This window comes from Megascapheus bottae, chromosome 1, assembly GCF_031878675.1.
Source record: "Megascapheus bottae isolate mThoBot1 chromosome 1, mThoBot2.hap1, whole genome shotgun sequence".
Classification (NCBI taxonomy): domain Eukaryota; kingdom Metazoa; phylum Chordata; class Mammalia; order Rodentia; family Geomyidae; genus Megascapheus; species Megascapheus bottae.
The window spans coordinates 97,286,172-97,310,436 of NC_143509.1; the positions used below are offsets into that span (position 1 = coordinate 97,286,172).

A 24,265-nucleotide genomic window follows, 5' to 3' on the forward strand; every position below is an offset into this window, starting at 1 on the left:
GTGGTAGAGCACCAGCCTTGAATGAAAAACCTAAGGAATAGCGCCCAGGCCTCCTGAGTTCAAGCTCCAGTGCCAACTTCGTGTACACATACAACCTTAAGGGCTTGGACAGCCCTGAGCTTGTTATAGCGGTCTTCTGTAAATGACAGCATCCTCCTGCTGTAGGCTACTGGCGTAGCATGGCACTCCAGAGGGCCTCATGTTCCTCTGGGGAACCACTGGGAATCTTCCACACCAGGCCCTCAATAATGCAGCCTGGGCCTATTACCAAGAACCAAGACACAACAGACCTCAGGGACTCTGTAAGGAGCCTTCTTTTTTTTATTTATTTTTTTATTTTTATTTTTATTTATTTATTTTTTTGCCAGTCCTGGGCTTGAGCTCAGGGCCTGAGCACTGTCCTTGGACTTTCTCAAGGCTAGAACTCTACCACTTGAGCCTCAGCACCACTTCAGGCTTTTTTTTTTTTTCTATGTATGTGGTACCGAGGAATCGAACCCAGGTCTTCATGCATGCTAGGCAAGCACTTTAACCACTAGGCCAAACTCCCAGCCCTGTAAGGAGCCTTCTTAAAGCTGAAGCTTCCTGCTTCTAGAGAGGCTGCAGTCATTCAGGCCTTGGAGGACAGGGCATTTCCATGGCCACCAAGGCTCATGGAAGTGCTTCTGCCACCATGCCACCATCTTGCCAGACACAGATGTCTCTGAGGCTACATACTTGCTCTCCAGGATGCGTAAAATCCACGTCAGAAGGCTGTAGTCCCGGACGATTTCATAGGCAGATCTGGCAATCTGAGCAGCCTTCTGTAGGATTTCAAGAATCCAATTCTGAAAACCCAAAGCAGAGACAGCACTGAGTGGTGGAAGGGCTTCAACCATACTTATCTGGTCAAAGGCTTGAGTTTAGAAAGTCATGCGTGTTGTGGTGACAGGTGGTGGCAGCTAGGCCAAGTGTCAGAGCGGTGGCTGAGGACAAGCCTTCTCCATCAGGGACAGCCAGACTTCCAGCAGGCAGCAGGCCTGGGGACGTTCCTACTTCTGCTAACCGTGTCATGAAGAAAAAGTAGATGAGCTACAGCTACAACTGCGAGGATGAATGGACCCGTCACAAAACGCCCTCACGCAGCAAAGATGCGACATGCCATATGCATAAATGTGTGCTGCCCACTGCCGAGAAGACAGGCCCATTTCTAGCCCTGCTGTGGGCTGCCTGAAGCCCATTTTGTTCCATTTCACCACCTAGCCCCATGAACATGGGACTGCCCCAAACTGTTCACTGGAGTCTTTTGAATTCTCACACCATGTCCAAATCCTATTTATTCTAACAGTTTTCCTAATCATAATTCACTTTTACGCCCTCACATTTTACTTAAGATCAGAAAGAAAAGTTGACCAGGGTAAGAATTAGTCAAAATAGCAAAGTCCCTTCCTATTTTCTTCCTTTGCACTTGAAAAAATACATTTTCTGCCAAGTCGTATATATGCGTGCACATGTGTTTGTTGGTGCTGGGACTTGTTGTTTAAGGCTGGTACTCTATCACTTAAGCCACGGCTCTACTTGTAGAATTTTAGTAGTTAACTGGAAATGAGTCTTGTGGACTTTTCTGCCCAGGACTTTGGGCCAGGATCCTCAGATCTCAGCCCTCAGCCACGAGCCTTTGGCACTCAGCTCTGATGAGTTTTGGTGCCTCTATAAGCTAAGTGAAATCCTGGTGGCTGACAGTTTCTGTCGGCTTCTTGGTCAGCTCTGTAGGTTTTTCAAACACTGACCTGTCCCTTTCTGTGATGGCATAGCATAGGCCTTCTTATCAGGTCTCAGCAAGAAGGTACAGTGAAAACCAGTCCATCCAGGGACAAATGACACTGCACTGTCACACAGCTGATTTACAGATAACAGTCTGTGCCATAAGCAGGCAACAGAACAGCCCTGAACAAAACTATTTTTTTTTTTCTAATTCAAGGTTTGAGACAGTCATCTTGAAAAATTCACCTGGACGTGACGTCCAAATAAAATCATGAGAAAGAGCACAGACTTTTGAATCTGAAATAAACACACAGATCCTGTTCACCTGGGCCACTTCGTCGCACAATGGGCTGCTGAAGAAGGACAGGAGGATGTGGAAGACGCCTCGCCTGGCACACAGCTCGTAGCACTGCTTGTCTCGGATCCCCTGCCGCAGAATCCCCAACACCCACTCCTGCTCAGTTTTTTGCTGTCACCAAAGCAAATAAAAAAGAAGCATTAACTAAGCTAAAACGTGCTATGCACTAACTTGCACGCACTACTGTTTTTTAGTATAAAAGTCTGTCATACAGAGATCTGGCCTCAGCTTCTCATGGCCTAATTAAAACCCTTCCAGCTCATCTTGATCCTACCTCTTCAGGTCAGGAATAAAGGTCTAGATCCACTATGAACCAGGCTTAAGTGGGGTACACTCAATCCAGCATTCACCAGGAGATCCCAACATGCCCCGAGATGCAGATGGTTATAGAGCTTTAAAGAAGTGATGGGAGCCTGAGTAACCAGCTCCAATTCCTGGCCTTCTTGTTGCTTGTGTGGCAAATGTATTCACGGGGAAGCATCAGAGACCATGGAGGCTAAGGAACCTGGCTCAGGAATCCTAGGAGACCTGAAGGACACTGGCGGGATTACCTCGAAGTCAGAGCTGTAGAAGAACTGGTAGAAGCCTGGCACTTTGTCCATGTTCAGGTACTCATGTGATAGCAGGAACTTGCTGAGCTTCCAGTACATGTGCTCCTCTAAGGATACAGGCAGACAGTCACCGACCCAGACTCCACAGGACTCCCCAGGGCCCAGTGCAGTGCACATGTGGGGTACTCCAGGCATGAGACGGAGAGCCCCTGTCCCTGTGGAACTTCCCCACTCCTGTCTAGATCCCCGGTGGCATCCAGTGATATACAGGCTTTCTAGCTGAGGACGCTGAGCCAAGACTGATTTCACCCATCTCAGTTGATGATTAATTATAGCGCTGATGGCAGAACAGTGGTTGTTCACGCTAGGAATGCTCACTGAGCCAGACCTCCAAGAGAAGAGGTGTGCGTGCGTGCGTGCGTGCATGCGTGTGACATGGGCCATCTCACAGCAACCCTTGAGGCACAGATGCCACTGCAGGTCCCAGTGCATGGTGAAGAAACTGAGGCAGCAACAGGTGTACAAGGAGCTACCTGGGGACTGTGGCTTAGGCCCCGGCACGACCCTGTCACTTCTCAGTGAGCGAGACTGACCACCACTGTGGTATATAACCTAGTCACAGATTTGTTTGGCTTCAAAACTGTGATTTCTTCTCAGACAACGTCCAGGGTACCTGGTTTCAAAATCTGTTGTGCTGCTTTGGCAATGAAGAGAGCCAAGGTAAAAGAGAGTCTCAGGTTTGGAGTTCGAATGCCATTCCGGACCACATCCAACAGGTAAAGTAGCTGAGAAACAAGGAGAAAAAATGCTGCAACTATGAAATGGCGGCTCACACCTATAAACCTAGCTACTCAGGATTCAAGGATTGCATTTCAAAGCCAGTACAGGACAAAAGAATCTGAGAGATCCTTAACTCCAATTCACCTGCCAAAAGCTGGAAGTAGAACTGTGGTGCAAGTGGCAGAGCACCAGCCTTGAGCAAAAGAGCCGAGGGGCAACACCCAGCCCGAGTTCAAGCCCCAGTACCAACATCCATACACACACCCGCACTACAAAGATGTGTTTGTAGACTATGACTGTGGCACATACAGTTGGACAGCAGCTTTGTAGGGTGTGCCTGCCCCCCCCCCAGGGACATCGAGGCAAAGCCACAGCAGAGGAGCATACTTGTCACCTTGACATACTTGTCATACTTGACATGGCTTTTCTTTTAGGAGAGAGGCCTGCGCCCAGTGGCTGCGAAGCCGGGCACCATGTCCAGAGGTGCAGTCCCCTCTGCTCTACCACTGTAGGTCGTGGGCAGGCGTGTCAGGAATAACAAGCAGCTTTACCACAGTTTGTACTACAGAATTGTTCTGTCTACCCACAAGGACCTGCTCTTCAGCTGACCCCTGAGCAATGTGCCAGAGCCAAGTGAGCATCCTATCAGACAGGTGGAGAGCAGCTTCCAGAAGCCCGCCAGGACCCCTTGCCGCACTTCCCGCTTACCTGGGACTGCTCCCGGAAGCGAGCCCCCTCCAGGTGGGAGTAGTAGGCTGCCAGGACAGAGTAGGCCGCAGCTCGCATCGGGGGGTCGTAGCTGCTGAGGGCTGCGATAGTTAGCCCCAGAGCATTTGAATCCAAGAATTTCCGGCAATCCACCACAAATTCTATAGGAAGTCACACAGAAGATTAGGCACAGAGTGGGATTTCATGACGGTCGTGCAGCGGGGAGAACTTGATGTTCCTTGGCAGTTATCAACATCAGCATCCCTGCTGGATGCAAGGAAGCAAGTCTTCCTGGCAGCCCTTACTGTTGCTAAGGCTGGACAGGAGTGCCTGGCTCTAGGTGGCAGTAATGATATTTCATCATCTTTTTTTTCTTGTAGTTCCGGGCCTTGAACTCAGGGTCTAAGTGCTGTCCTCGAAACTCCTGGTACTCAAGGCTAGTGCTCTACCACTTGAGCCACAGTGCTACTTTTGGCTTTTTCTGAGCAATTTATTGCAGACAAAAGTCTCATGCACTTTACTGCTTGGGAGGGCTTTGAACTGTGGTCCTCAGATCTCAGCCTCCTGAGTAGTTAGGATAACAAGTGTGAGCCACCAGCACCCAGCTTCATTACCACTTAAACATGCAAGAAGCCAGAGAAAGGCAGAGGCACATTGTGAACCTGCAGCAGAGACAACCAGCCTGCTGCTCTTCCCTATTCTGCCAGCCAGAGCTCCACATACAAGCAATGCTGAGGAAAACACAGGAGGTTGAACTCTGGAAACTCAGCAGTGTGACCAGATGACTGGTCCAGACCTGGATTGTTGAGTTCAGACTTGATTTGCCTACATCTGTTCTGCAACTGGCATTGTGATCTTTATACATATAATAAAAATCACATGGTGGGGCATCTGCCCAGCAAGCACAGGTCCCGAGTTTAATCTCTAGCACTATCACCAATGCTAAAAGAACTAGTTCCCAGCAACCTGAATGAGAAGACAATAGGAAAATCCTACTAGATGTACACAAAGGAATGAGGAGAACAAGAAACAGCCACTATATGATTCATAGTAAAGCAAAAATACACATGGTATTGTAACTACTAAGTGCACATACACATTCTAGGTAAGGGCCAACAAAGATGATGGAGTTCATGAAATACAAATGGCACAGATACTCCAATTAAAAGGCAGAGACAGGTAGATCAGATAAAAAGCAGAACCAAAGTACAAGCTGCCCCTCAATCAATATCAAAAGAGCCAAATTAAACTGGCTGTTGGTGGCTTGTGCCTGTAACCCAAGCTACACAAGAGGATTGTGGTTCAATGCCAAGAAATTCTGTGATACTCTTTTTTTTTTTGCCAGTCCTGGGCTTAAGTTCAGGGCCTGAGCACTGTCCTTGGACTTTCTCAAGGCTAGAGCTCTACCACTTGAGCCTCAGCACCACTTCTGGCTTTTTTTTTTTTCTATGTATGTGGCACCGAGGAATCGAACCCAGGTCTTCATGCATGCTAGGCAAGCACTTTAACCACTAGGCCAAACTCCCGGCCCCAGATACTCTTATCCCTCTCTAATTAACCACCAAAGAACTGGAAGCGAAGCTGTGGATCAAGTGACAGAGCACTAGTCTTGCTCATAAAAGCTCAGGAGCAGTGCTCAAGCCCAGAGTTCAAGCCCCAGGAGTGATATAAACACACACACGGCTGTGAGTTTGGCCTCATGGTAATGTGCTTGCCTAGCATGCATGAAACTCTGGGTTCAATTCCCCAGTACCACATACACTGAAAAAATCCGGAAGTGGTCCTGTGGCTCAAGTGGTAGAGCGCTGGCCTTGAGGAAAGCCCAAGGATGGTCTGCAGAAGCTGAGTTCAAGCCCCAGGACTGGCAAAAAAAATAAATAAATAAAATAAACATACACACACGCACGCACACATGCACACAATATTAAAGTAGAGAATGAAGAAAGAACAATCAGATGCCTAGAGTTCCAAAAGTTATGGACTCAATTTTCTTTCTGACAAGTGATTCTTTGTGTTGGGGAAGAAAAATCTGAAAGCTTTAGAGGGACTGCATTGTGGATAAAATTACATTTCCAGGACGGTAAAGTATACTTGAGAGATACCTATATTAGAAATTCATATACATAGAACTAAAGAATGGTTTCAACATTTAATACTACAGTCACTGAAAAGAGCTAGCACTTGGTTAGCTAGGTACTTTTAGTAATTGCTGACATTTTAAGACAGATGAGTTTTTCCATGTGTCCATGAGGAAAATTCAGCTTCCTATTTTGTGACTGTACTACTCTATGGAAGTTTTGACTTTGTAACACTTAATGGAAAAGAGCTGCCTTTGGGATGCTGAAAATACAATAGACTATTTAAAAATAGTTATAAATGTCATTGTGCTTTCAGAACTTTATGAATAGCAATACAACCTTCTAAAACCTACTTCCGATCAAAGTAGTTCTGCCAGGAAAATGAGGGAGCTTCAATGGCAGTGCAACTGTGTTCCTAAAGAACCAAGAACTGATGCTCAGCTTCTTCTTACACAACCTCCACAGCTGTGAGCTGCAGTGACAAGTAGATGCGACAGAACTGACTGACGCTCTAGTCATGGAGCCACAAGGCTCACTGAAATGTACTTGGGTCTTCCAGTGCCATTTGCTTTGTGGCACAAGTGAACTATGAGCTAGATTTCAGCCCCATTCTGCTAAGGACAAGAACTTGCTGTGGAAAAAGCATCTGTCATTGTCACAGCTAGCAGCCTTGGCTGGTACCGTTTCTTAGCCAAGGACTGAGAAGGGAAGTTAGAAGGCTATGAAAACAGGTTCCTCCTTTTGGCAAAGGGCTGATATTTCTGAAGACACACAGCCAGCCACATATAAAGACTAATCACAGGACAGATGCAGGATCACAGGATACCTAGGCTAGGCATGAAGTATAAACATAGTGCTATATACGAGTATTCCAGATAGAATGTGAGCTGAAAGAAGCCTGACACAGAAAACATGTCTTGTACACTGCCACTTACAGGAAGTTCAAACACAGGCCCCTCCTAGGCAGATGGTCTCTACCAAGAAACTACTAAGTAAGCTATGCTCCTTGATCTGGCTGGAGTTACCCCCAAAACTGAGACCAAGGAATTACAATCCATGTATTTTTTGTATGTCATACTATAATTGACAAATTAGTGTGCTTCTTCTAGCAGGCATTGAAACCTGTTGCAAGTACCAGGGTCCCTCTGTGCCTCAGATGACTGGAAGCACAGAGCACTGCCCTCCTGTCCCCCACCCCCCCACCTAGTAAACCTACCTGTGGAATGATGGGCTTGGGGGCAGCTTCTCCCTCTCCCCCTCTACACTTTCTAAAATGCTTGGCCTCAATGTGTGTTTTCAGTATCAAGAGTATTTGAACCACTGAGAATCCTTTTCAAATAGAGGGCAGATAATATTTTTACCTGTCTATACCAGTAAGACTTGGAAAGAAGCTTGTCTAGAAAACTGAAAGGTACGGAGGACAGGGACCACTACCTTAATATAAGACCATTACCACTCCTTCAAAAGGCTTTTTTTTTGGTCCGTTGTGGGATTTGAACTCTGGGACTGCGTGTTATCCCTGGGCTCTTCAGCTCAAGGCTACCGCCCTAGCCCTAACCCTTAAGCCATAGTGCCACTTCTTTGATTAATTGGAGATAAGAGTCTCACATTCTTTAGTGGTGCCTGGGCTGGCTTTGAACTGTGATCCTCAGATTTCAGCCTCCTGAATAGCTAGGATTACAGGTATGAGCCTCTGTAAGGCCTGCAAAAGGCTTCTTACCATCTGCCTCCCACCAAGTAAAAAACAAGGACAGTATTTGAAAACAAACAAACAAAAGCTCTCCTGATTTACTACTGAATAATTTCTAAGTCACCGTCTCTGCCTCCTAAAAGTTCTATTGTGAGAGAGAAATGGACTAAAGGAGCTGTTATAATTCACTTAAATAACAAAATCACAGGGGGTGGGGGGGAGGGTAATGGGTACCAAGACATGTGAAAGGGTATCAATGTATGTGAATTAATGCACCTTCTATCTGGCAAATATCATGTAACCCTTTTATTAATTACAATAAAAATTAAAAAAATCATGGTGTTAAGACTGTGGAATTTTTTCTTTTGATGCCAGTGCTGGGGCTTGAATCCAGGGCCTGGGCATTGTCCTTAGGTACTTTTTGCTCAAGGTTAGCGCTCTGCCATTTGAGCTACAGCACCACTTCCAGCTTTTTCTGAGTATGTGGTACCAAGGAATCGAACCCAGGGCTTCATTCATGCTAGGTGAGCACTCTACCACTAGGCCATTCTCCTCGCCTTTGCTTGGCTTTTTTGTTCAAGGCTGGCACGCTACCACTTGAGCTATACTCCCCTTCTGATTTTTTGCTGGTTAACTGGAGATAAGAATCTCATAGATTCTTCTTAGGCTGGCTTCAAACCCTGATCCTCATATCTTAGCCTCCTGAGTACCTAATATTACTGTTGTGAGCCTGTGAAGCCTGGCTGGATTTTCTTGTCATGTTTTTTTGCCAGTCCTGGGCTTGAACTCAGGGCTTGAGCACTGTCCTTGTACTTTTTTCTCAAAGCTAAGGCTCTACCACTTAAGCCACAGCACCATTTCCAGCTTTTTTTCTATGTATGTGGTACCAAGGAATCAAACCCAGGTCTTTGTGCATGCTATGCAAGCACTCTATCACTAGGCCAAACTCCTAGCCCTTATCCCTAGGCTTCTCAAGGCTACCACTTGAGCCACAGCACCACTTCTGGCCTTTTCTCTATATGTGGTACTACTGAGGAATCAAACCAGGGTCTTTATGCATGCTAGACAAGCACTCTACCACTAGACTAAACTCCCAACCCCTGTTGTCATGTTTGATGAGGACAAGATTTGGTAGCACTGAAAAGGCCTGACAGAGGGGAGATCAGAAGAGCTTCCTGGCCACAGAGGAGGACCTGCCTTATTATCCTGCTGTCTAGAAGTTACTAGGACAACTTAGCTGGCTGCTGTCATTCTATCTAGATTGGAAAGAAGCACCCCTGCTCTGCTAATCAGGTCCAGCATCATCCATGGTACCATCTAGTGTCCCCCAGGACAGCTGGCAACAGCAGACAGGGCTACTGATGAGGAAATGTGGGTTACAAGCCAGGCCCCCTGGGTCCTTTCAGAAGGTAGGATAAAGGGCAGTCCAAGTGTTTCAGCACATCTGTTTCTGGAAGGAGCTGGTGTATAACAGGAAATTTCAAGTTTAATAATTTCACAGGGCAGGGGCCTGGAGTGTGGCCTAGTGGTGGAGTGCTTGCTTAGCATGTACAAAGACCTGGGTTTGATTCCTCAGTATCACATTCAGAGAAAAAGCTGGAAGTGGTGCTGTGGCTCAAGTGGCAGAGCGCTAGCCTTGAGAAAGCCCAAGGATAGTGGTCACGCCCTGAGTTGGGTCTCATGGCAACAACAATCACCATAATGCTAATTCCTGGGGCCCACCCAGCTGGCCAGACCCCACAAGGCAGCTGTGCTTACCTGGTCTGGTCAGTTCCCCAAAGAGCTGGAGGAGAAAGCAGGGGTCGTAAAGGCCATCCAGATCCACCTTCACGCTTTTGTCTTTATATAATGACTCCTGTACATTCTGAAATAGCCGAAACAAAAATGCACCACTAAACCTCATAAGCGACTGAACCATGTACATGGTTACCACAGAACCAATTTCCTTCTTTTTTTTTTTTTGCCAGTCCTGGGCTTGAGTGCATGCTAGGCCAAACTCCCGGCCAACCAATTTCTTTAAATCACTGAGAATAAAGCAAAATGTAGCTCTAGCTAGGCACTATAAACCCACTCAGAAGTCTGAGATTCATGGGATCACTGGGAAGAAAATTAATGACTTCATCTAGAAAATAATCAGAAGAGAAAAAAAATGAGGGGAGAGAGTAGTAATGGTTTGGTAAAAAATTAATGCTTATCTGGTTTTATCTGGTCTTTGTGTGATGAAGTGATGAGCTTTTTTATTGGGGGGGTGATAAAACATCCCTGGAAGATAGGGGAGCAGTCTATCTCTACATATAATTGAATTTTACTTAATCAAAAGGAATGGTCTATGCACTAGCCGCCGGTGGCTGATACCTATAATCCTAGCTCCTCAGGAGGCTGAAATCTGAAGGATGTTAGTCTAAAGATAGCTAGGGCAAAAATGTCTAAAACAATCCATCTTGAACTAACCAGCACAAAACTAGATTGGAGGGTGGCTCAAGTGGTAAAGTGCCTGGCCAGCAAGTTCCTATCCAGTACTGTCAAGAGAGAGAGGGGGTGGGGGGAGCTGAAGGAAGTGCTAGCAGCAGAGGCGGAGGAGGGCTGGCACACCTCGGGGGGCAGCAGCCTGCGGTGCTGGGGGAAGTGCAGGATGGTCAGCATCATGCGGTCTTGGTCCAGCAGGCGCAGGATGTCTCCGACGCTTGGCTGCTGCCACAGTGACTTGCCCAGGCTCCTGCGTGTCTTGTGATGCTCCACGGCTGCTGGGCCCCACATCAGCACCCTAGAGCCAGAGGAGGGGGGGGGCATGGCAGGGCCGGCCAGGAGCGCCGTCCATCCACCGCTGACGGCGGCACTGTGTCAGTGCTGTGCTGGCACTGCAGACAGGCTTCGTCACAGCTTAGGAAGCAGGTGGTGGTGATGTGGATGCTGACGGTACAGTGACAGCTGGTGATGGCGGAAGCCAGCACCCACACACTAGTTATGGCATGCCTGGCTCAGTTCTAAGCCCTTTATGTACATTAACTCACCTAGCCTGTACAGTTCCCTATGATACACTCTCGTCTCCTGTGCAAATGGGAGAAGGGACAGAAAAGATTAGCAAATTATTCAGGCTTTGTAGAGTGACTCATGACGAATCCAAGCTACACAGAAGGTAGGTATGTAGAAGACTGTAGTTTGAGGTCATCTCAAACATCAAAATCTGGATACAGTGGTGTACACCTGTCATTCCAGCTACATGGCAAATATATAGATAGAGATTATGGTACACATTGGCCAGAGTATAAGTGTAAGATGCTATTTGAAAAATAAGTAGGCAAAAGTGGCCAGGGATGTGCTTGACTGGTAAGTTCAAGATCCTGAGTTCAAACCCCAGAGCCACACCCAGGACTTGAGATTCCCACTTGAAGTGTGGGGCTCTAGAGCCAGGCTAAACCAGAAGCAAAATCCTGCTCTCCCACCAGTGACAGGAGTCTTCTTTTATTTATTTTTTTTGTGGGTCATGGGGCCTGAACTCAGCCTGGGTGCTGTCCCTGAGCTCTTCATCTCAAGGCTACCGCCCTACCCCTGGGCCTGGGCATTGTCCCTGAGCTCTACAGCTCACTTCCCATTTTCTAGAGGTTAATTGGAGATAAGTCTCAGGTTCTTTTGTGCTGGGGCTGGCTTTGAACCTTGAGCCTCAGATCTCAGCCTCTAGTGTAGCCAGGATTACAGGTGTGAGCCACTGCATCTAGCTTGTGACAGGAGTCTTGAATAAACTATGTCTGCCCACACATCCTTTAGCTAGCTACTTCAGGAACCATGTACTCTCACTCAGCTGTCCCAGGCCTACCTTTCTTCCACCTGGCAAATGCCTCAGGTTTCCCTCTTCCTCCTCATTCTTCTCCTTCCTCCCTCACCTGCCTCACCACTGTCCTCACAGGATGCTCATCCAACCCAGCCTGGAGGAAAGCCACTTCCCTACTTCCAGGTAGCTGTGTGCTGCATGTTGTCTCTTGGGTGGAAGCAGACCCATGACAGAACCACATGCACAAATGTCCTGTGCTAGCAGAGTCTCATGTGACATCACCCCAAAGCAATGAGACGAAGGACAGCAAGTATTTCCTTAAGAGCATTCTTAAGAGATAAAGAATGGGCTGGGAGCATGGCCTAGTGGGAGTCTGGCCTAGTAGTACAGTGCTTGTCTAGCATGCATGAAAACCTGGGTTCCATTCCTTGGTACCACATACATAGAAAAAGCTGGAAGTGGTGCTGTGGCTCAAGTGGTAGTGCTCCAGCCTCGGGAAAGCCCAAGGACAGAGAGCGAGAGCGAGAGCGTGAGCGTGAGCGAGAGAGAGAGAGAGAGAGAGAGAGAGAGAGAGAGAGAGAGAGAGAGCGCGCGCGCGCGCGAGCCTTGCGTGATGCTGGCCCAATATGAAGGTGCCTAAGAAACAAGAACCCATGGCAACAAAGAAAGTTGTAATGGTTTCTATTGAGAGGGATTCTAGTTAATTCCTGCTTGGTCTGACACAAAGCTCAGCTCCTGGGAACCCCAAGAGAGAGGTAGCACCCCTAGTCCATATCCATATCCATAAATGTGCAGATAGGATGGATGGACAGATAGACAAAACATACAGACAGGAGAGATACACATACAAATGTACAGACTGAGGAGAGAGACACATGTGTAGACAGGAGAAAGACTACATTTCACGTTTACTCTCCTTCTCAAATCCTGGATTCTAAGTTATTCCATGTACAGAAAAGCATGAAAAGAGGTTTCCAGAATAGTCAACCCAGAGACACATACATCCTAGCTTGAGTCAGTCAGCAGACAGACAAGTCCAGGTGCAAAGCTAGGCCACCCCTGGCAGCTTGGGAAGCTCTGCGCTTGTCAGCCTGGCCGGACAGGATGTGGTGCTGGCTGTGCCGCTGAGATGACACCTTCAAGGCCTGCTGGTCCCAACACTCACCTGAAATCGATGAGGCTCAGGTGGTTCTGTTCATAGGCCCGGAGGACAAGTAAAATCTTCTGGTCTAGAAATCAAGTGAGAGTTGCAACAGGAGGCTAAGCGCCTTCAACACATAGGAAATGACACCCTCCCTGCAGCACCACCACCTCTCCCGGTCCGCAGGGCCTCACACCCTTACCCAGGACACTGAGGGTGGCTCTGTAGGCCCCAAGAAGCACAGCAAAATGGCTGCTCTGGCAGACAGAGGGACACAGCCTCACCATGGCCCACATCAGGTCCACCAGCGCTTCTGGAAGAAACACAGAGACATCAGCACTGCAGGGACACACAGCAAAGGAGGCAGGGGGAGTGTTCCAGGAAGCCTTGAATGTCTCAACAGTGCACTCCCAGCTGCCATCGAGGCTCCTCCCCACTGGGATGAATTGTTATTAATGACGTTATGGTGAACAGCGTCTTAGGTTTTTGACAAGGCCAAGGACTAGTCTTAGCTCAGGTCCCCCTCAGGAATTGAAATCTAAAGATTTATTACCATAATTATGCTATCAAAAATCTCTAAAATTGGGGCCAAGAGTTTGGCCGAGTGGTAGAGTGCTTGTCTAGCATGCACCCAGGTTCAATTTCTCGGTACCACATACATAGAAAAAAGCCAGAAGCGGTGCTGAGGCTCCAGTGGCAGAGCTCTAGCCTTGAGAAAGTCCAAAAACAGTGCTCAGGACTTGAGCTTAAGCCCAGGACTGGCGAAAAGAAAAAATCTCTAAAATTTCTACTCCTTCCTGTATCGAGTATATATTTTCCTACTGTTTGTACTAGTAATTGGCACAGCAGCTGGTGTCACTCTAATTGTTTTAAAGTTTATTCTTCTGGCTGTGTTAGGGTTGAAATTCTGGTTCTCTACAACTTGAGTTATACCTCTAGATATTTTTACTGAATTTTTAGACACAGCCTCATGCTTTCTGCCCAGTGCCATCCTGGGACACAATGCTCCTATCAGGACTCCTGCACAGTTGGGATGAAAGCCACGAGTCCCTCTTCCTAGTTGGTTTGTTGAGATGAATTCTCTCTCAGATTGGCCTTGAATCTTCCTGCTCTTGCCTCCTGAGTAGCTGGGATTGTAGGCATGAGCCCTCATACTCAGCTAGTCCAGCAGTGTATTACAGACTGACCCATAATGGCGTCTAATGGTCTAGGTGATAATGACTAGTCTCTCTCTCTCTGTTTTTTGTTGTTTTTTTTTTTTTTTTTTTTTTGCCAGTCCTGGGCTTGAGCTCAGGGCCTGAGCACTGTCCTTGGACTTTCTCAAGGCTAGAGCTCTACCACTGGAGCCTCAGCACCATTTCTGGCTTTTTTCTATGTATATGGTACCGAGGAATCAAATCCGGATCTTCATGCACTCTACCACTAGGCCGAACTCCCAGCCCCTGACCAGGCTCTTAACAGTGTGGCTTTAAGGGGTAAACATCTCAGTCTTCTCTGACACACAGCCCATCCAACACAGGACTCCTAGGCAGTAAGTGAATGCCTACTGAATTAGGCCTAGAGTAAGCTTGGCATTAGAAGAGTTCTGTAGCAGCATCCTGCCAACAAGTGATTTCCCTCTTCCCTTATAAAGTTTCAATCTGCCTAAGAAAACTCATGTAGGTAGTCCCTCAGGTGTGACACCTACCTTTCCCCAAGTTCCCTTAACTCCCAGCTCAGGCATGTCATGGGGGTGAGCTCTGAAACACCTCCACCACTCAGACAAGGCCTTCAGAACGGAGCTGCCTTTGCTGTTCTGCTTTAAGACAGAGGCATATCAAGCTTAGCACCTGTAATCCTAGACACTCACAAGACTAAGACCTGAGAACTGAAATTCAAAGCTAGTCCAGGCAGGAAAGTCAGCAAGTTTCTTATCTCTGACCAAAAATCCAGATATGAAGCTGTAGCTCAGTAATAGACTGCCAGCCTGACCAAAAAAGGGAAGCTGGGTACCTGTGGCTCATGTCTACACCCCTAGCTACGCAGGAGGCTGAAATATGAGGGTTTTTTCAATCATTCAGACTTTTTTGGTGGTTCATGGGGCTTGAACTCTGGGCCTGGGCGCTGTCCCTGAACTCTTCAGCTCAAGGCTACAGCCCTATTTCCCATTTTCTAGTACTTAACTGGAGATAAGAGTCTCAGGTTCTAAGATATGGAACCAACCCAGATGTCCCTCAGTTGATGAGTAGATCAACAAGATGTGGTATTTATACACAATGGAATTCTATGCTACTATCAGAAAGAATGATATCGCCCCATTTGTAAGGAAATGGAAAGACTTAGAAAAAATCATATTAAGTGAAGTAAGCCAGACTCAAAGGAACATAGGCTCAATGGTTTCCCTCATTTGTCATAATCAGTAGAAACCTTAGGCCTAGCAGAGATTTACAAAAGAACAAAACTTAGATACATAAGGCCATATAGTATGACGCTAAATAAGAGGACCTCAGAATATAGAAACAAAAGCCATATAACGAGTGATTGTTGTCCTTAATGTACTATGTTATCTCTCATCTTCTTTGCTGTCCCTTGGCAATCTCATATGGTTACAGTATTTCACCTTGTTATCTAATATATTGTATATATGCTTATTTGGTTATTTGAAATCGGATAGGGAAGGGGGAAAAACAAGATGAGGGGCAGGGGTGGGGGGGAGGGAAATGGGGACCAAGACATGAGAAAGGGTATCAATGTTTGTGAAGTAATGCACCTTCTATCTGTTGAAAATAATGTAACCCTTCTATCAATTACAATAAAAAATATATGGAAAAAAAGGAAGAGTCTTAGGCTCTTTAGTGCCCAGGTTGGCTTTGAACCTTGATCCTCAGATTTTAGCCTCCTGAGTAGAGAGGAGTATAGGAGCCACCACATCTGGCTTTCCTTCCAACTTTTAATCACCGTTTACACATCATATTAACATTCATATTACAAGGCATTCCATTCATAAATATTACAGTTTTTTTAAACTTCACACATATGCAGAAAGTCTATACCAGGTTCAGTCACTTTACTAAACCATTAAATAAAAGTAATAAAATCATAGTAATGAAAACATTATCATAATTCTCTTAAAGCATAGGTCTGAGGCACTCTGGGATAGATGATCTCCCATAAGTGTGATCTGTCAAGTCATCCATACTCAGGGTCAAAAAGACTATAATGCAATGGGCCGGGAGTTTGGCCTAGTGGTAGAGTGCTTGCCTAGCATGCATGAAGACCCGGGTTCGATTCTTTGGTACCACACACTTAGAAAAAGCCGGAAGTGGTGCTGAGGCTCAAGTGGTAGAGCTCTAGCCTTGAGAAAGTCCAAGGACAGTGCTCAGGACCTGAGCTTACACTCAGGACTGGCAAAAAAAAAAAAAAAAAAAAGACTATAATGCAATGATTTTATGATCTGATAAATCTCCACAGGATACAATTCTATTTGGACAACTGCTAAAAGGAACACAGACTTCAGGTAGCTGAGGCATTTCTAATGATTATTCAAGTATGTGTATAGGGCGTGGAGAAGATTGTGTTTTGAAGCCAACCCGGGCAGGAAAGTCCATGGGACTCTTCTGTTCAAGTAATCACCAGAAAACTGAAGTGGAGTTATGGCTCAAAATGTAGCGTTCTAGCCTTTAGTACAAAAGCTTAAGGACGGCACCTAAGTCCTGAGTTTAAGCCCCACAACCAACCTCCCCGACGCCCCTCCCCCCAAAAAAGCTAAAGGACAGTACCTAGGCCATGAGTTCAAGCCCAGTACCAGCACCCATGCTGTATGTGTGTGCACCTATACACACACACACACACATTGTCTTGATCCTAGAACTGAAAGTAACAAGCCCCCAGTACTGCCTGCTGAGATTTGAAAGCAAATAGGGGGAGAAGCTTTGGAACACATCACCAGGAAACAAAAGCAGGAAGTGAGCTGGGAGATGGGGTATGGTTACCTTTTACTTGACTATCTGGGTTTTCTTCTCCCTCAGAGGTCAGCAGTGTGGGCAAAAACAGAGAATGCTGGGTCAGCATCATGTGGACCATAGGAAGCTGGATTAGCTTTGAGTGCATGGAACTTTCTGGGCCATACAGCAGCAGTGTAGCAGTGTGGAGGGTCTTTAAGAAGGTGTGGTCCTGATACCGAAATCTGGGACACAGGAGTCAAAAGGAAGCAGCTTCATGAAAGAGAAGTTTATTTTACAGAAAGCAGATTTTTTTCTTAGAATTTCATTTGAAAGATTTTGAAATATAGCAAGAAAATCTATTTACCCTTTCTCTGGATTCTACCACACTAAGTGTAGTACTGCTCTTACCACATCTGTTCAGTCTCATGATTTTTTTTTTGCCAGTCCTGGGGCTTAAACTCAGGGCCTGGCAATTGCCCTTGGGCTTTCTCAAGACTAGTCTTCTACCACTTGAGCCACAGCACCACTTCTGGCTTTTTCTGTTTATGTGGTACCAGAGAATTAAACCCAGGGGTTTAAGCAAGCACTCTACCACTAGTCCATACTCCTGATCCTAGTCTCATGAATTTTTTTTTTTTTTTTGGTTAATTCTGGGGCTTGAACTCAGGGCCTGAGTACTGCCCTTGGGCTTTCTCAAGGCTAGGGCTCTACCATTTGACCCACAGCACTACTTTCGACCTTTTCTGTGTATGTAACCAAGGAATTGAACCCAGGACTTCATGCTGCTAGGCAAGCACTCTACCACTAGGTCAAAGTCCTGTGTTTCATGAATTTTTATGCCCATGTTGGCCTCAAACTGCAATCACCTGATCTCCATCTCCCATGTAGCTAGGATTACAGGCATGCCACCATGCCTAGCTTCATTCTAAATTCATTTAAAAAATGTTTAATTTTCATATAGTGCTGTTTCTCTGTTCCTCATCATAAACACTAGAGTGTCATTTTCTCCAATAATCTTCATCTTCTCTCTAAAAATGAGGTAACCTCTGCTCCTCAGCTGTCAAAACCATTCCTACTTTTATAAATGGCACAGGGAAAATAAAGTCAACTTACTTAAGTCCTGTTTTCACAAATTTCTGCCAATCACCAGGGTCAACTTCATCCAGTACATGCTAGAATAAAGCAAGCAAGAAATACACATGAGCTGACACAAACATACCTGTAATCCTAGCTACTCAGGAGATTGAGATTTAGGGATCACAGTTCAGAGTCGGCCTGGGCACAAAAGTCTTACAGACTTTTTTTTTTTTTTTGTAGGTCATGAGGCTTGAACTTTGGGCTTGGGCGCTGTCCCTGAGTTCTTCATTTCTTCAGCTCAAGGACAGCACACAGGCCTAGAGTTCAAGCCCCAAGACAGACCAAAAACAAAAACAAAACAAAAACCTAAGAAGCAACTCAATGAATTTGGAAAAAAAAAAAAAAATACTGACAGAGACGTTGTAGCCTTCAGGTAGAGAGTACCTTGCTGGGTCTGCCCGCTCCTCTACAAAACACCACAAGAGCAGAAAAGGCCAATCCCTCCTACTTCAAGGTTGAGATTCTACCCAGAAGCTACCAAGTCCACCACCTAATGCCATTACCGGTGCACACAATATAGCTAATGCTTACCAAACCATACACAGGAGAATCAAGCTCATAAAACAAACCCTGAAATATCAACTAGGAAACTCAGGTTGATGCCAGTCAGTCAATATAAAAGACATTGTTCAAATAACCCACAAAATGATGCACCTTTTTGGTATTTTTTTTCCCGTTGTTGTTGATGGTGGTTGTGAGGCTCGAACTCAGGGCCTGGGCTCTGTCCCTGAGCCTTTTCTGCTCAAGGCTAGCGCTCCCCCACTTTGATCCACTGCACCACTTATGGTTTTCTGGTGGTTAACTGGAGATGAGACTCTCACAGAGATCGCTGTCCCCGCTGGCCTTGAACGATGATCCTCAGATCTCGGCCTCCCGAGTAGCTAGGAACACAGGTGGGAGCCACAGGCACTAGCCTGTTTGTAATTTTTTTTTAAAGCATTTTGTTATTTCTGCTGGCAGTTCTGACGTTTTACATGGCTTACGTTCTCCAAACAGCGAGAGGGTATTTCCCAAGTAGTCGGCCATCTGCCATTATGTAGACACTAATGCATTTGCAATGGCCTTTTATTCAAGTCAATGGCACTCCCTCCTTTTAGCTTGTGTCCGGAGACCCGTTGGAGATAGGGGATGCTCTGATTCCGAGTCCAGTTTTACGAAAGGCAAAGTGGTCTTTTAAATAAAAACAAATAGCCCGACGATTGAAGAATGGGAGGAACAGGGCGGAACGGCGGTGCCGGTGCAGTGCGGAAGGAAGAACTTCCGGCGGGCGGGCGCGTCCGCGAGCGCCCAGGGGCAGGCCCAGAGGCACTTCCGGCGCCTTCCGCTTCCGCTTCCGGGCTGGGTCATTCCGAAGCCCCGGGGGAGCTGGGGGTGTGAGGAAGTGGCGGAGGACAGCCGAGGCGGGAAGCGAGCGCTTAGGGTTGCGAATCTGCGTCCGGCCATGTCTGCGGATTTTAAAACGCACGTCGACCAGGCCTGCAGGGCCGCCGAGGAGTTCGTCAGCATCTACTACGACACGATGGACCGGAGACGCCGGGCCCTGCCCAGGCTGTACCTGGACGAGGCCACTCTGCTGTGGAACGGAAACGTGGTCACGGGGCTGGGGGAGCTCGCCAGCTTCTTCGAGATGCTGCCTTCCAGTGAGTTCCAGGTGACCATGCTGGACTGCCAGCCGGTGCACGGGCAGGCCGCGCAGGCCCAGAGCACCGTGCTGGTGGTGACCAGCGGCACCGTCAAGTTCGATGGGGACAGACAGCACTACTTTAACCAGAACTTCTTGCTGACGACGCAGCCCGCTTCCGGCAGCGGCGGCGGCACCGTGTGGAAGATCGCCAGCGACTGCTTCCGCTTCCAAGACTGGGCCTCCGGTTAAAGGGGCAAAAGAGTCTGTGCCGTGGGGGGGTCGGGGGAGGGCGGGGTAGTTGGTTAGTTCGCAGCAGAAGTGCGAGCAGAGCGATGTGTTTTCATTGTAAGAGTGCTAGGAACGCATTTGTGCTCAAAGTAAAGTGGTTTGATACGTTTTTATTCCTCGAATCACCTTTGTGGGGCTGCCCGCTTGGATTGTGGCCCAAATGAGTTTTAATGCTAGGTTTTTACACATACATTCCACTAAAGACATTCTCAAAGTAATAGTAAGCATACTGTGAACCCAGTGAGGCATTTAAAAAGAAAGGGGGGTGGTTCTTAGTAATTACATCAGTGAGACATTGGCACCACATAACTATCCTAGAAGAAGCTGGGATTCTTGTCGAATAGATTAATTCTGTAGTAAAATACAGGTATCTATTTTTCAGTTAAAACCGATAATAGCTGTTTTGTTTTAGTGCTAGTTCTAAGGTTTGAGCACTGTCCCTGAGCTTTTTTTCCTCATGGCTAGTGCTCTACCATTTGAGCCACAGCTCTACTTCTTGCCGTTTGGGTGGTTTATTGGAGAGACTAGTCTCACAAACTTTCCTGCCTTAACAGCTGGGAATACAGGCATGGGCCATTGGCACCCAGCTAATACAGTTTTAATATATTGTATATCATTGAAGTTGGTTCAATTTAAGTTTCATTACAACTCTGAAATACTTGAGTTCTAAGTAGAGATGTTCAAGAGTCTTTTCTCCCCCTCCTACCCCCTGCCTTTTCTCTTTTGCCAGTCCTGGGCTTGGGCTCAGGGCCTAAGCATTGTCCTGTTTTCTCAAGGCAAGAGATCTACCACTTGAGCCACACCACTTTGGGCTTTTTTTTTTTTTCTATGTAGGTAGTACCAAGGAATTGAACCGAGGTATTCATGCATGCTAGGCAAGCATTCTACCACTAGGCCAAACTCTGGGCCCCTCTACATTGTTTTCTTATGTTGACATGTTTCCTTGTGAAATGAATCATCTAGAGAGGTGAAAAATGTTCTGCCAAAATCTGAGCACTGGTACATTTAGTGGCTAGAAAACAAAAGTTGCTAAAAAGTAGTTTTCTTGCCAGCTCCAGATCTGCAATTTTAGGTAATGAGTGGTAACTGAAATAATGAGAACTAATAATAACTTAATAGGAAAGTAGAGACGCCTGTATGATTGAAGCCAAAAGTTGGGGGCAGGCAGCATTCCCTGTGGACACCAGGCCTCAAGCAACACCACCTTCGCAGCTCAGCTCTGTCTAAGTCTGGGGCAAAGCTCTGTGTAGCTAGCTTCACAAACTGTGACAGGTTACAGAGATTTTGTTTTGTTTTGTTTTTTTTTTAAAAAAACCAAGCACATAGCTTGCTCCAGGACTTACAAATGTATTTACTACAAACTGGTTTGTTTGATTTTTTTTTTGCTAGTCGTGGGCTTGAGCTCAGGGCCTGAGCACTGTCCTTGGACTTTCTCAAGGCCAGAGCTCTACCACTTGAGCCTCAGCACCACTTTCGACTTTTTTCTATGTATGTGGTACTGAGGAATTGAACCCAGGTCTTCGTGCATGCTAGGCAAGCACTCTACCACTAGGCCAAACTCCCAGCCCCAAACTAGTTTGTTTTCACTTGGAGTTATGCTCCTGACGATTACTTGGCTTAGAGTTTAAACACAATCCATGGCCTCTAGGACTAGTAATGTAATTTTACACCATGCACTGGGAAACAGCTCACATTCTCATGCAAATCTTTCAGATATTCATTATTTCTGTGCAAAAGTCAGAACATTTTAAGAGGATACTTCTGAGAAGGTAATTAGAGCCTTTTTTTTTTTTTCCCCCTGGTCATTGGGCTTGAACTCTGGGCCTGGGCGTTGGGCTTGAGGTCTTCAGCTCAAGGGTAGCTCTCTACCACTGGAGCAACAGCGCCACTTCCTAGAGCCAAGTGTTTCTAAATTGTATGAAACTACCATTCCACAGACCATGCAGCTTACTGAACCCCAAGCACAAGAAATGTGAGAAAAACACAAAAACTTTCAAAGCTGCTTTAGTCCATATTTTAAAAGCACTAAAATCAGTCAGAGGAGACAGAGGAACTAAGAATGACAAATTTAGCAATTTAGCCAGGCACCAATGGCTCACGCCTGCAATCCTAGCTACTCAAGAGGCTGAGATGTGAAGATCACAGTTTAAAGCCAGTTGGGCAGGAAAGTCCACGAGACCCATCTCCAACTTATCTCTAAGCATCTGAAAACTGGAAGTGGCACTGTGGCCACAGGCACTAGAGGGCTAGAGTGAAAGAGCTCAGGGACAGGCTCTGAGTTTTAAACCCCACAACAAAAATAACAGCAAAAGAATGACAAATTTGTTAATGGTAAGCCAGATGACAACACAACAAAATGTTTAAAATACTTAACCAGAAAGACTATCAGCCTAGAACTGAAAATGCAGAGAACTCTACCCAACTCATTCAGTGGGGTCAGTGCTACTTGACCTAAACATATTATAGAAAAATCAAAGTACAAGCTAGTGACCCTAATGTCCACAGAATCAAAATCTCTCCCTCCCTTTCCCCTTGTCAGTTGTGGGGCTTGAACTCTTAACAAAATATTAGCTACTACAATCTAATAACATATAAAAGGAAAATAGATCATAATCAAGAAGGTTCATCCCAGGAATGCAAGATTGGCTTAACACTCATCAATATAATTATTATACTAATAATTTTAAAAAGACAAGACCTCATAGCATCTAATTCTGACGAAAGAAGGCTCATCAATTCAGGGGTTGCCAACACATGCCCCTCCACCCCTAGACACAGCACTTCTCATTCCTGTCACACAGTGGACCCTTAAAGGCATAACCAAGATCTATAAGCAGAAACACCTACCAACAACTCGCTTAATCTGAGTAGCATCCGCTTCTCTTGATCATCTGGCTGGCTGCTACTAAAGGATGTGAGCAGCCATTGCACACAGCACTGCAGCAGGGTCTTCCTCCAGGCATGCAGCTCTTCTGCCGACTCCTCCAGAGCTGCAGACACAGAGTCTGCTATAATCCAGCTACAAAGGAAACCAGACCAGAGTTAGAGGGAGGTTGCAATCCCACATTACAAAGGCCAGAATGGAACAGACGTCTCAGGGCCTGGTCTCCAGAACACCCACTCCAGAAAGTCATTCTTTATGGAAAAATAGAGGTATACCAAAGGCTAGGCAACGAGGTTCACATCTGTATCCATACCCAAGCTACTTGGAAGAAGGCGATCAGGATTGTGGCTTGAGGTCAGCTTGGGTGAGATAGAGCGAGACTCTATCTCAACTCATAATCTGGGCATGGTGGTAATCATTTCCCATTCCAGCTACACAGGAACTGTGGGAAGATGGTAATCCTGGCCAGTCCATGGGAGAAAATGTAAGTGGTAGGACCCTAGAAGGAAAATAACTAAAGGAAAAAGGGCAGGAGGCTCAAGTAGCAGAGTACCTGCGTAGAAATCACAGGACCCTAAGTTCAAATTCCATTACCACCACCAAAAACAACAACAAAAAAGCCCCGAAGTATCAGTACCAGAATGTTCACAGACCCAACAGGCACACAGAAAAAGGGTGTGCCTGCCCAGACTTGTGCAGACTGCGGTTCCTCCACCTCATTACTTGTGACCGTTAGTAGCACGCATTCTTCCCTGCTTTCCAAATGCTAGAAGCCACACCACTCATCCCAGCCATAACAGAAAATGTTATACGTTGCCAGGCATCCCAAGGGAAAGTTAACCACTGCTCTTAGGGAATCAGACCCAGTCACCACCCCCTGGCACAGATGTATCCTCAGCTAGGATGGCTGGAATGAAGAGTTATAGTAACAATGCTATCTTGCTGACTGGTACAATGGCAAGGCAGCCACTTTCACTAAGAACTTCATGAATTCGAAGGGAAAAAAACTAAGAGAATAGGTACCCAGAAACCCTCACCTTCATACCTCTTGTGACAGCCCAGAATCTGAAGCCAGCTGGGCAGATGGGCCCTGAGTGCACGAAGATCTTTGCCTCTTGCAAACGGAATCAGCTGGGCCAGGATCTCTTGATGCAGTCCATCTTCTGCAGATGTGTCCATACTGAGAAGCCTGTCCTGCAGCTGTCCCCACAAGGCCTTCCTCAAGACAGGAACGGTGTCAGAGGGCACTGGGGCACAGACACAAAGCAGAGGTCATCACATATAAGGGGAGCTGATCCAGCTCCAACAAGCTCCCAGGGGCTGGCTGCTGTATGTGAGAGCTGCTGGCTTCTGTGACCCAATGACACTACTCTTAACAACCTGATATTGGTCACAGCAGCACTACTGACACCAAGGAAATGGGCAGATACTTTTATCTCTCCTCCAAGGAGACTTGTGGCCAATATTCCTGACAAGTACCCCTCAGCACAATGGGTGTGTGCATGAGAACAATGCTGCTGACCATTTGGCTCCAAGTTCCCCAGGCCGAGCACTACAGCTCTGGGCTTCCACGAGCACCATTCGCCAAAGG

At 46.5% G+C, this 24,265-nt stretch overlaps 1 protein-coding gene and 1 pseudogene across 1 annotated transcript in view; one reads left to right on the plus strand and one right to left on the minus strand.

Moving 5' to 3' along the window:
* Urb1 (URB1 ribosome biogenesis factor) overlaps positions 1-24,265 on the minus strand; it is a 63,122-nt gene that overhangs the window by 6,805 nt on the left and 32,052 nt on the right. Inside the window, exons 23-35 of the mRNA XM_090348636.1 lie at positions 23,720-23,921; positions 22,638-22,809; positions 17,855-17,913; positions 16,790-16,983; positions 13,021-13,131; positions 12,843-12,906; positions 10,501-10,672; positions 9,667-9,772; positions 4,141-4,301; positions 3,326-3,437; positions 2,653-2,759; positions 2,069-2,212; positions 718-827 (exon numbers count right to left, since the gene is read on the minus strand). Coding sequence (XP_090204762.1) covers positions 718-827; positions 2,069-2,212; positions 2,653-2,759; positions 3,326-3,437; positions 4,141-4,301; positions 9,667-9,772; positions 10,501-10,672; positions 12,843-12,906; positions 13,021-13,131; positions 16,790-16,983; positions 17,855-17,913; positions 22,638-22,809; positions 23,720-23,921 — 1,714 coding nt within the window. The remainder of the gene's footprint in view (positions 1-717; positions 828-2,068; positions 2,213-2,652; positions 2,760-3,325; positions 3,438-4,140; positions 4,302-9,666; positions 9,773-10,500; positions 10,673-12,842; positions 12,907-13,020; positions 13,132-16,789; positions 16,984-17,854; positions 17,914-22,637; positions 22,810-23,719; positions 23,922-24,265) is intronic.
* Positions 19,239-19,751, plus strand: LOC150069647 (NTF2-related export protein 2 pseudogene; annotated as a pseudogene).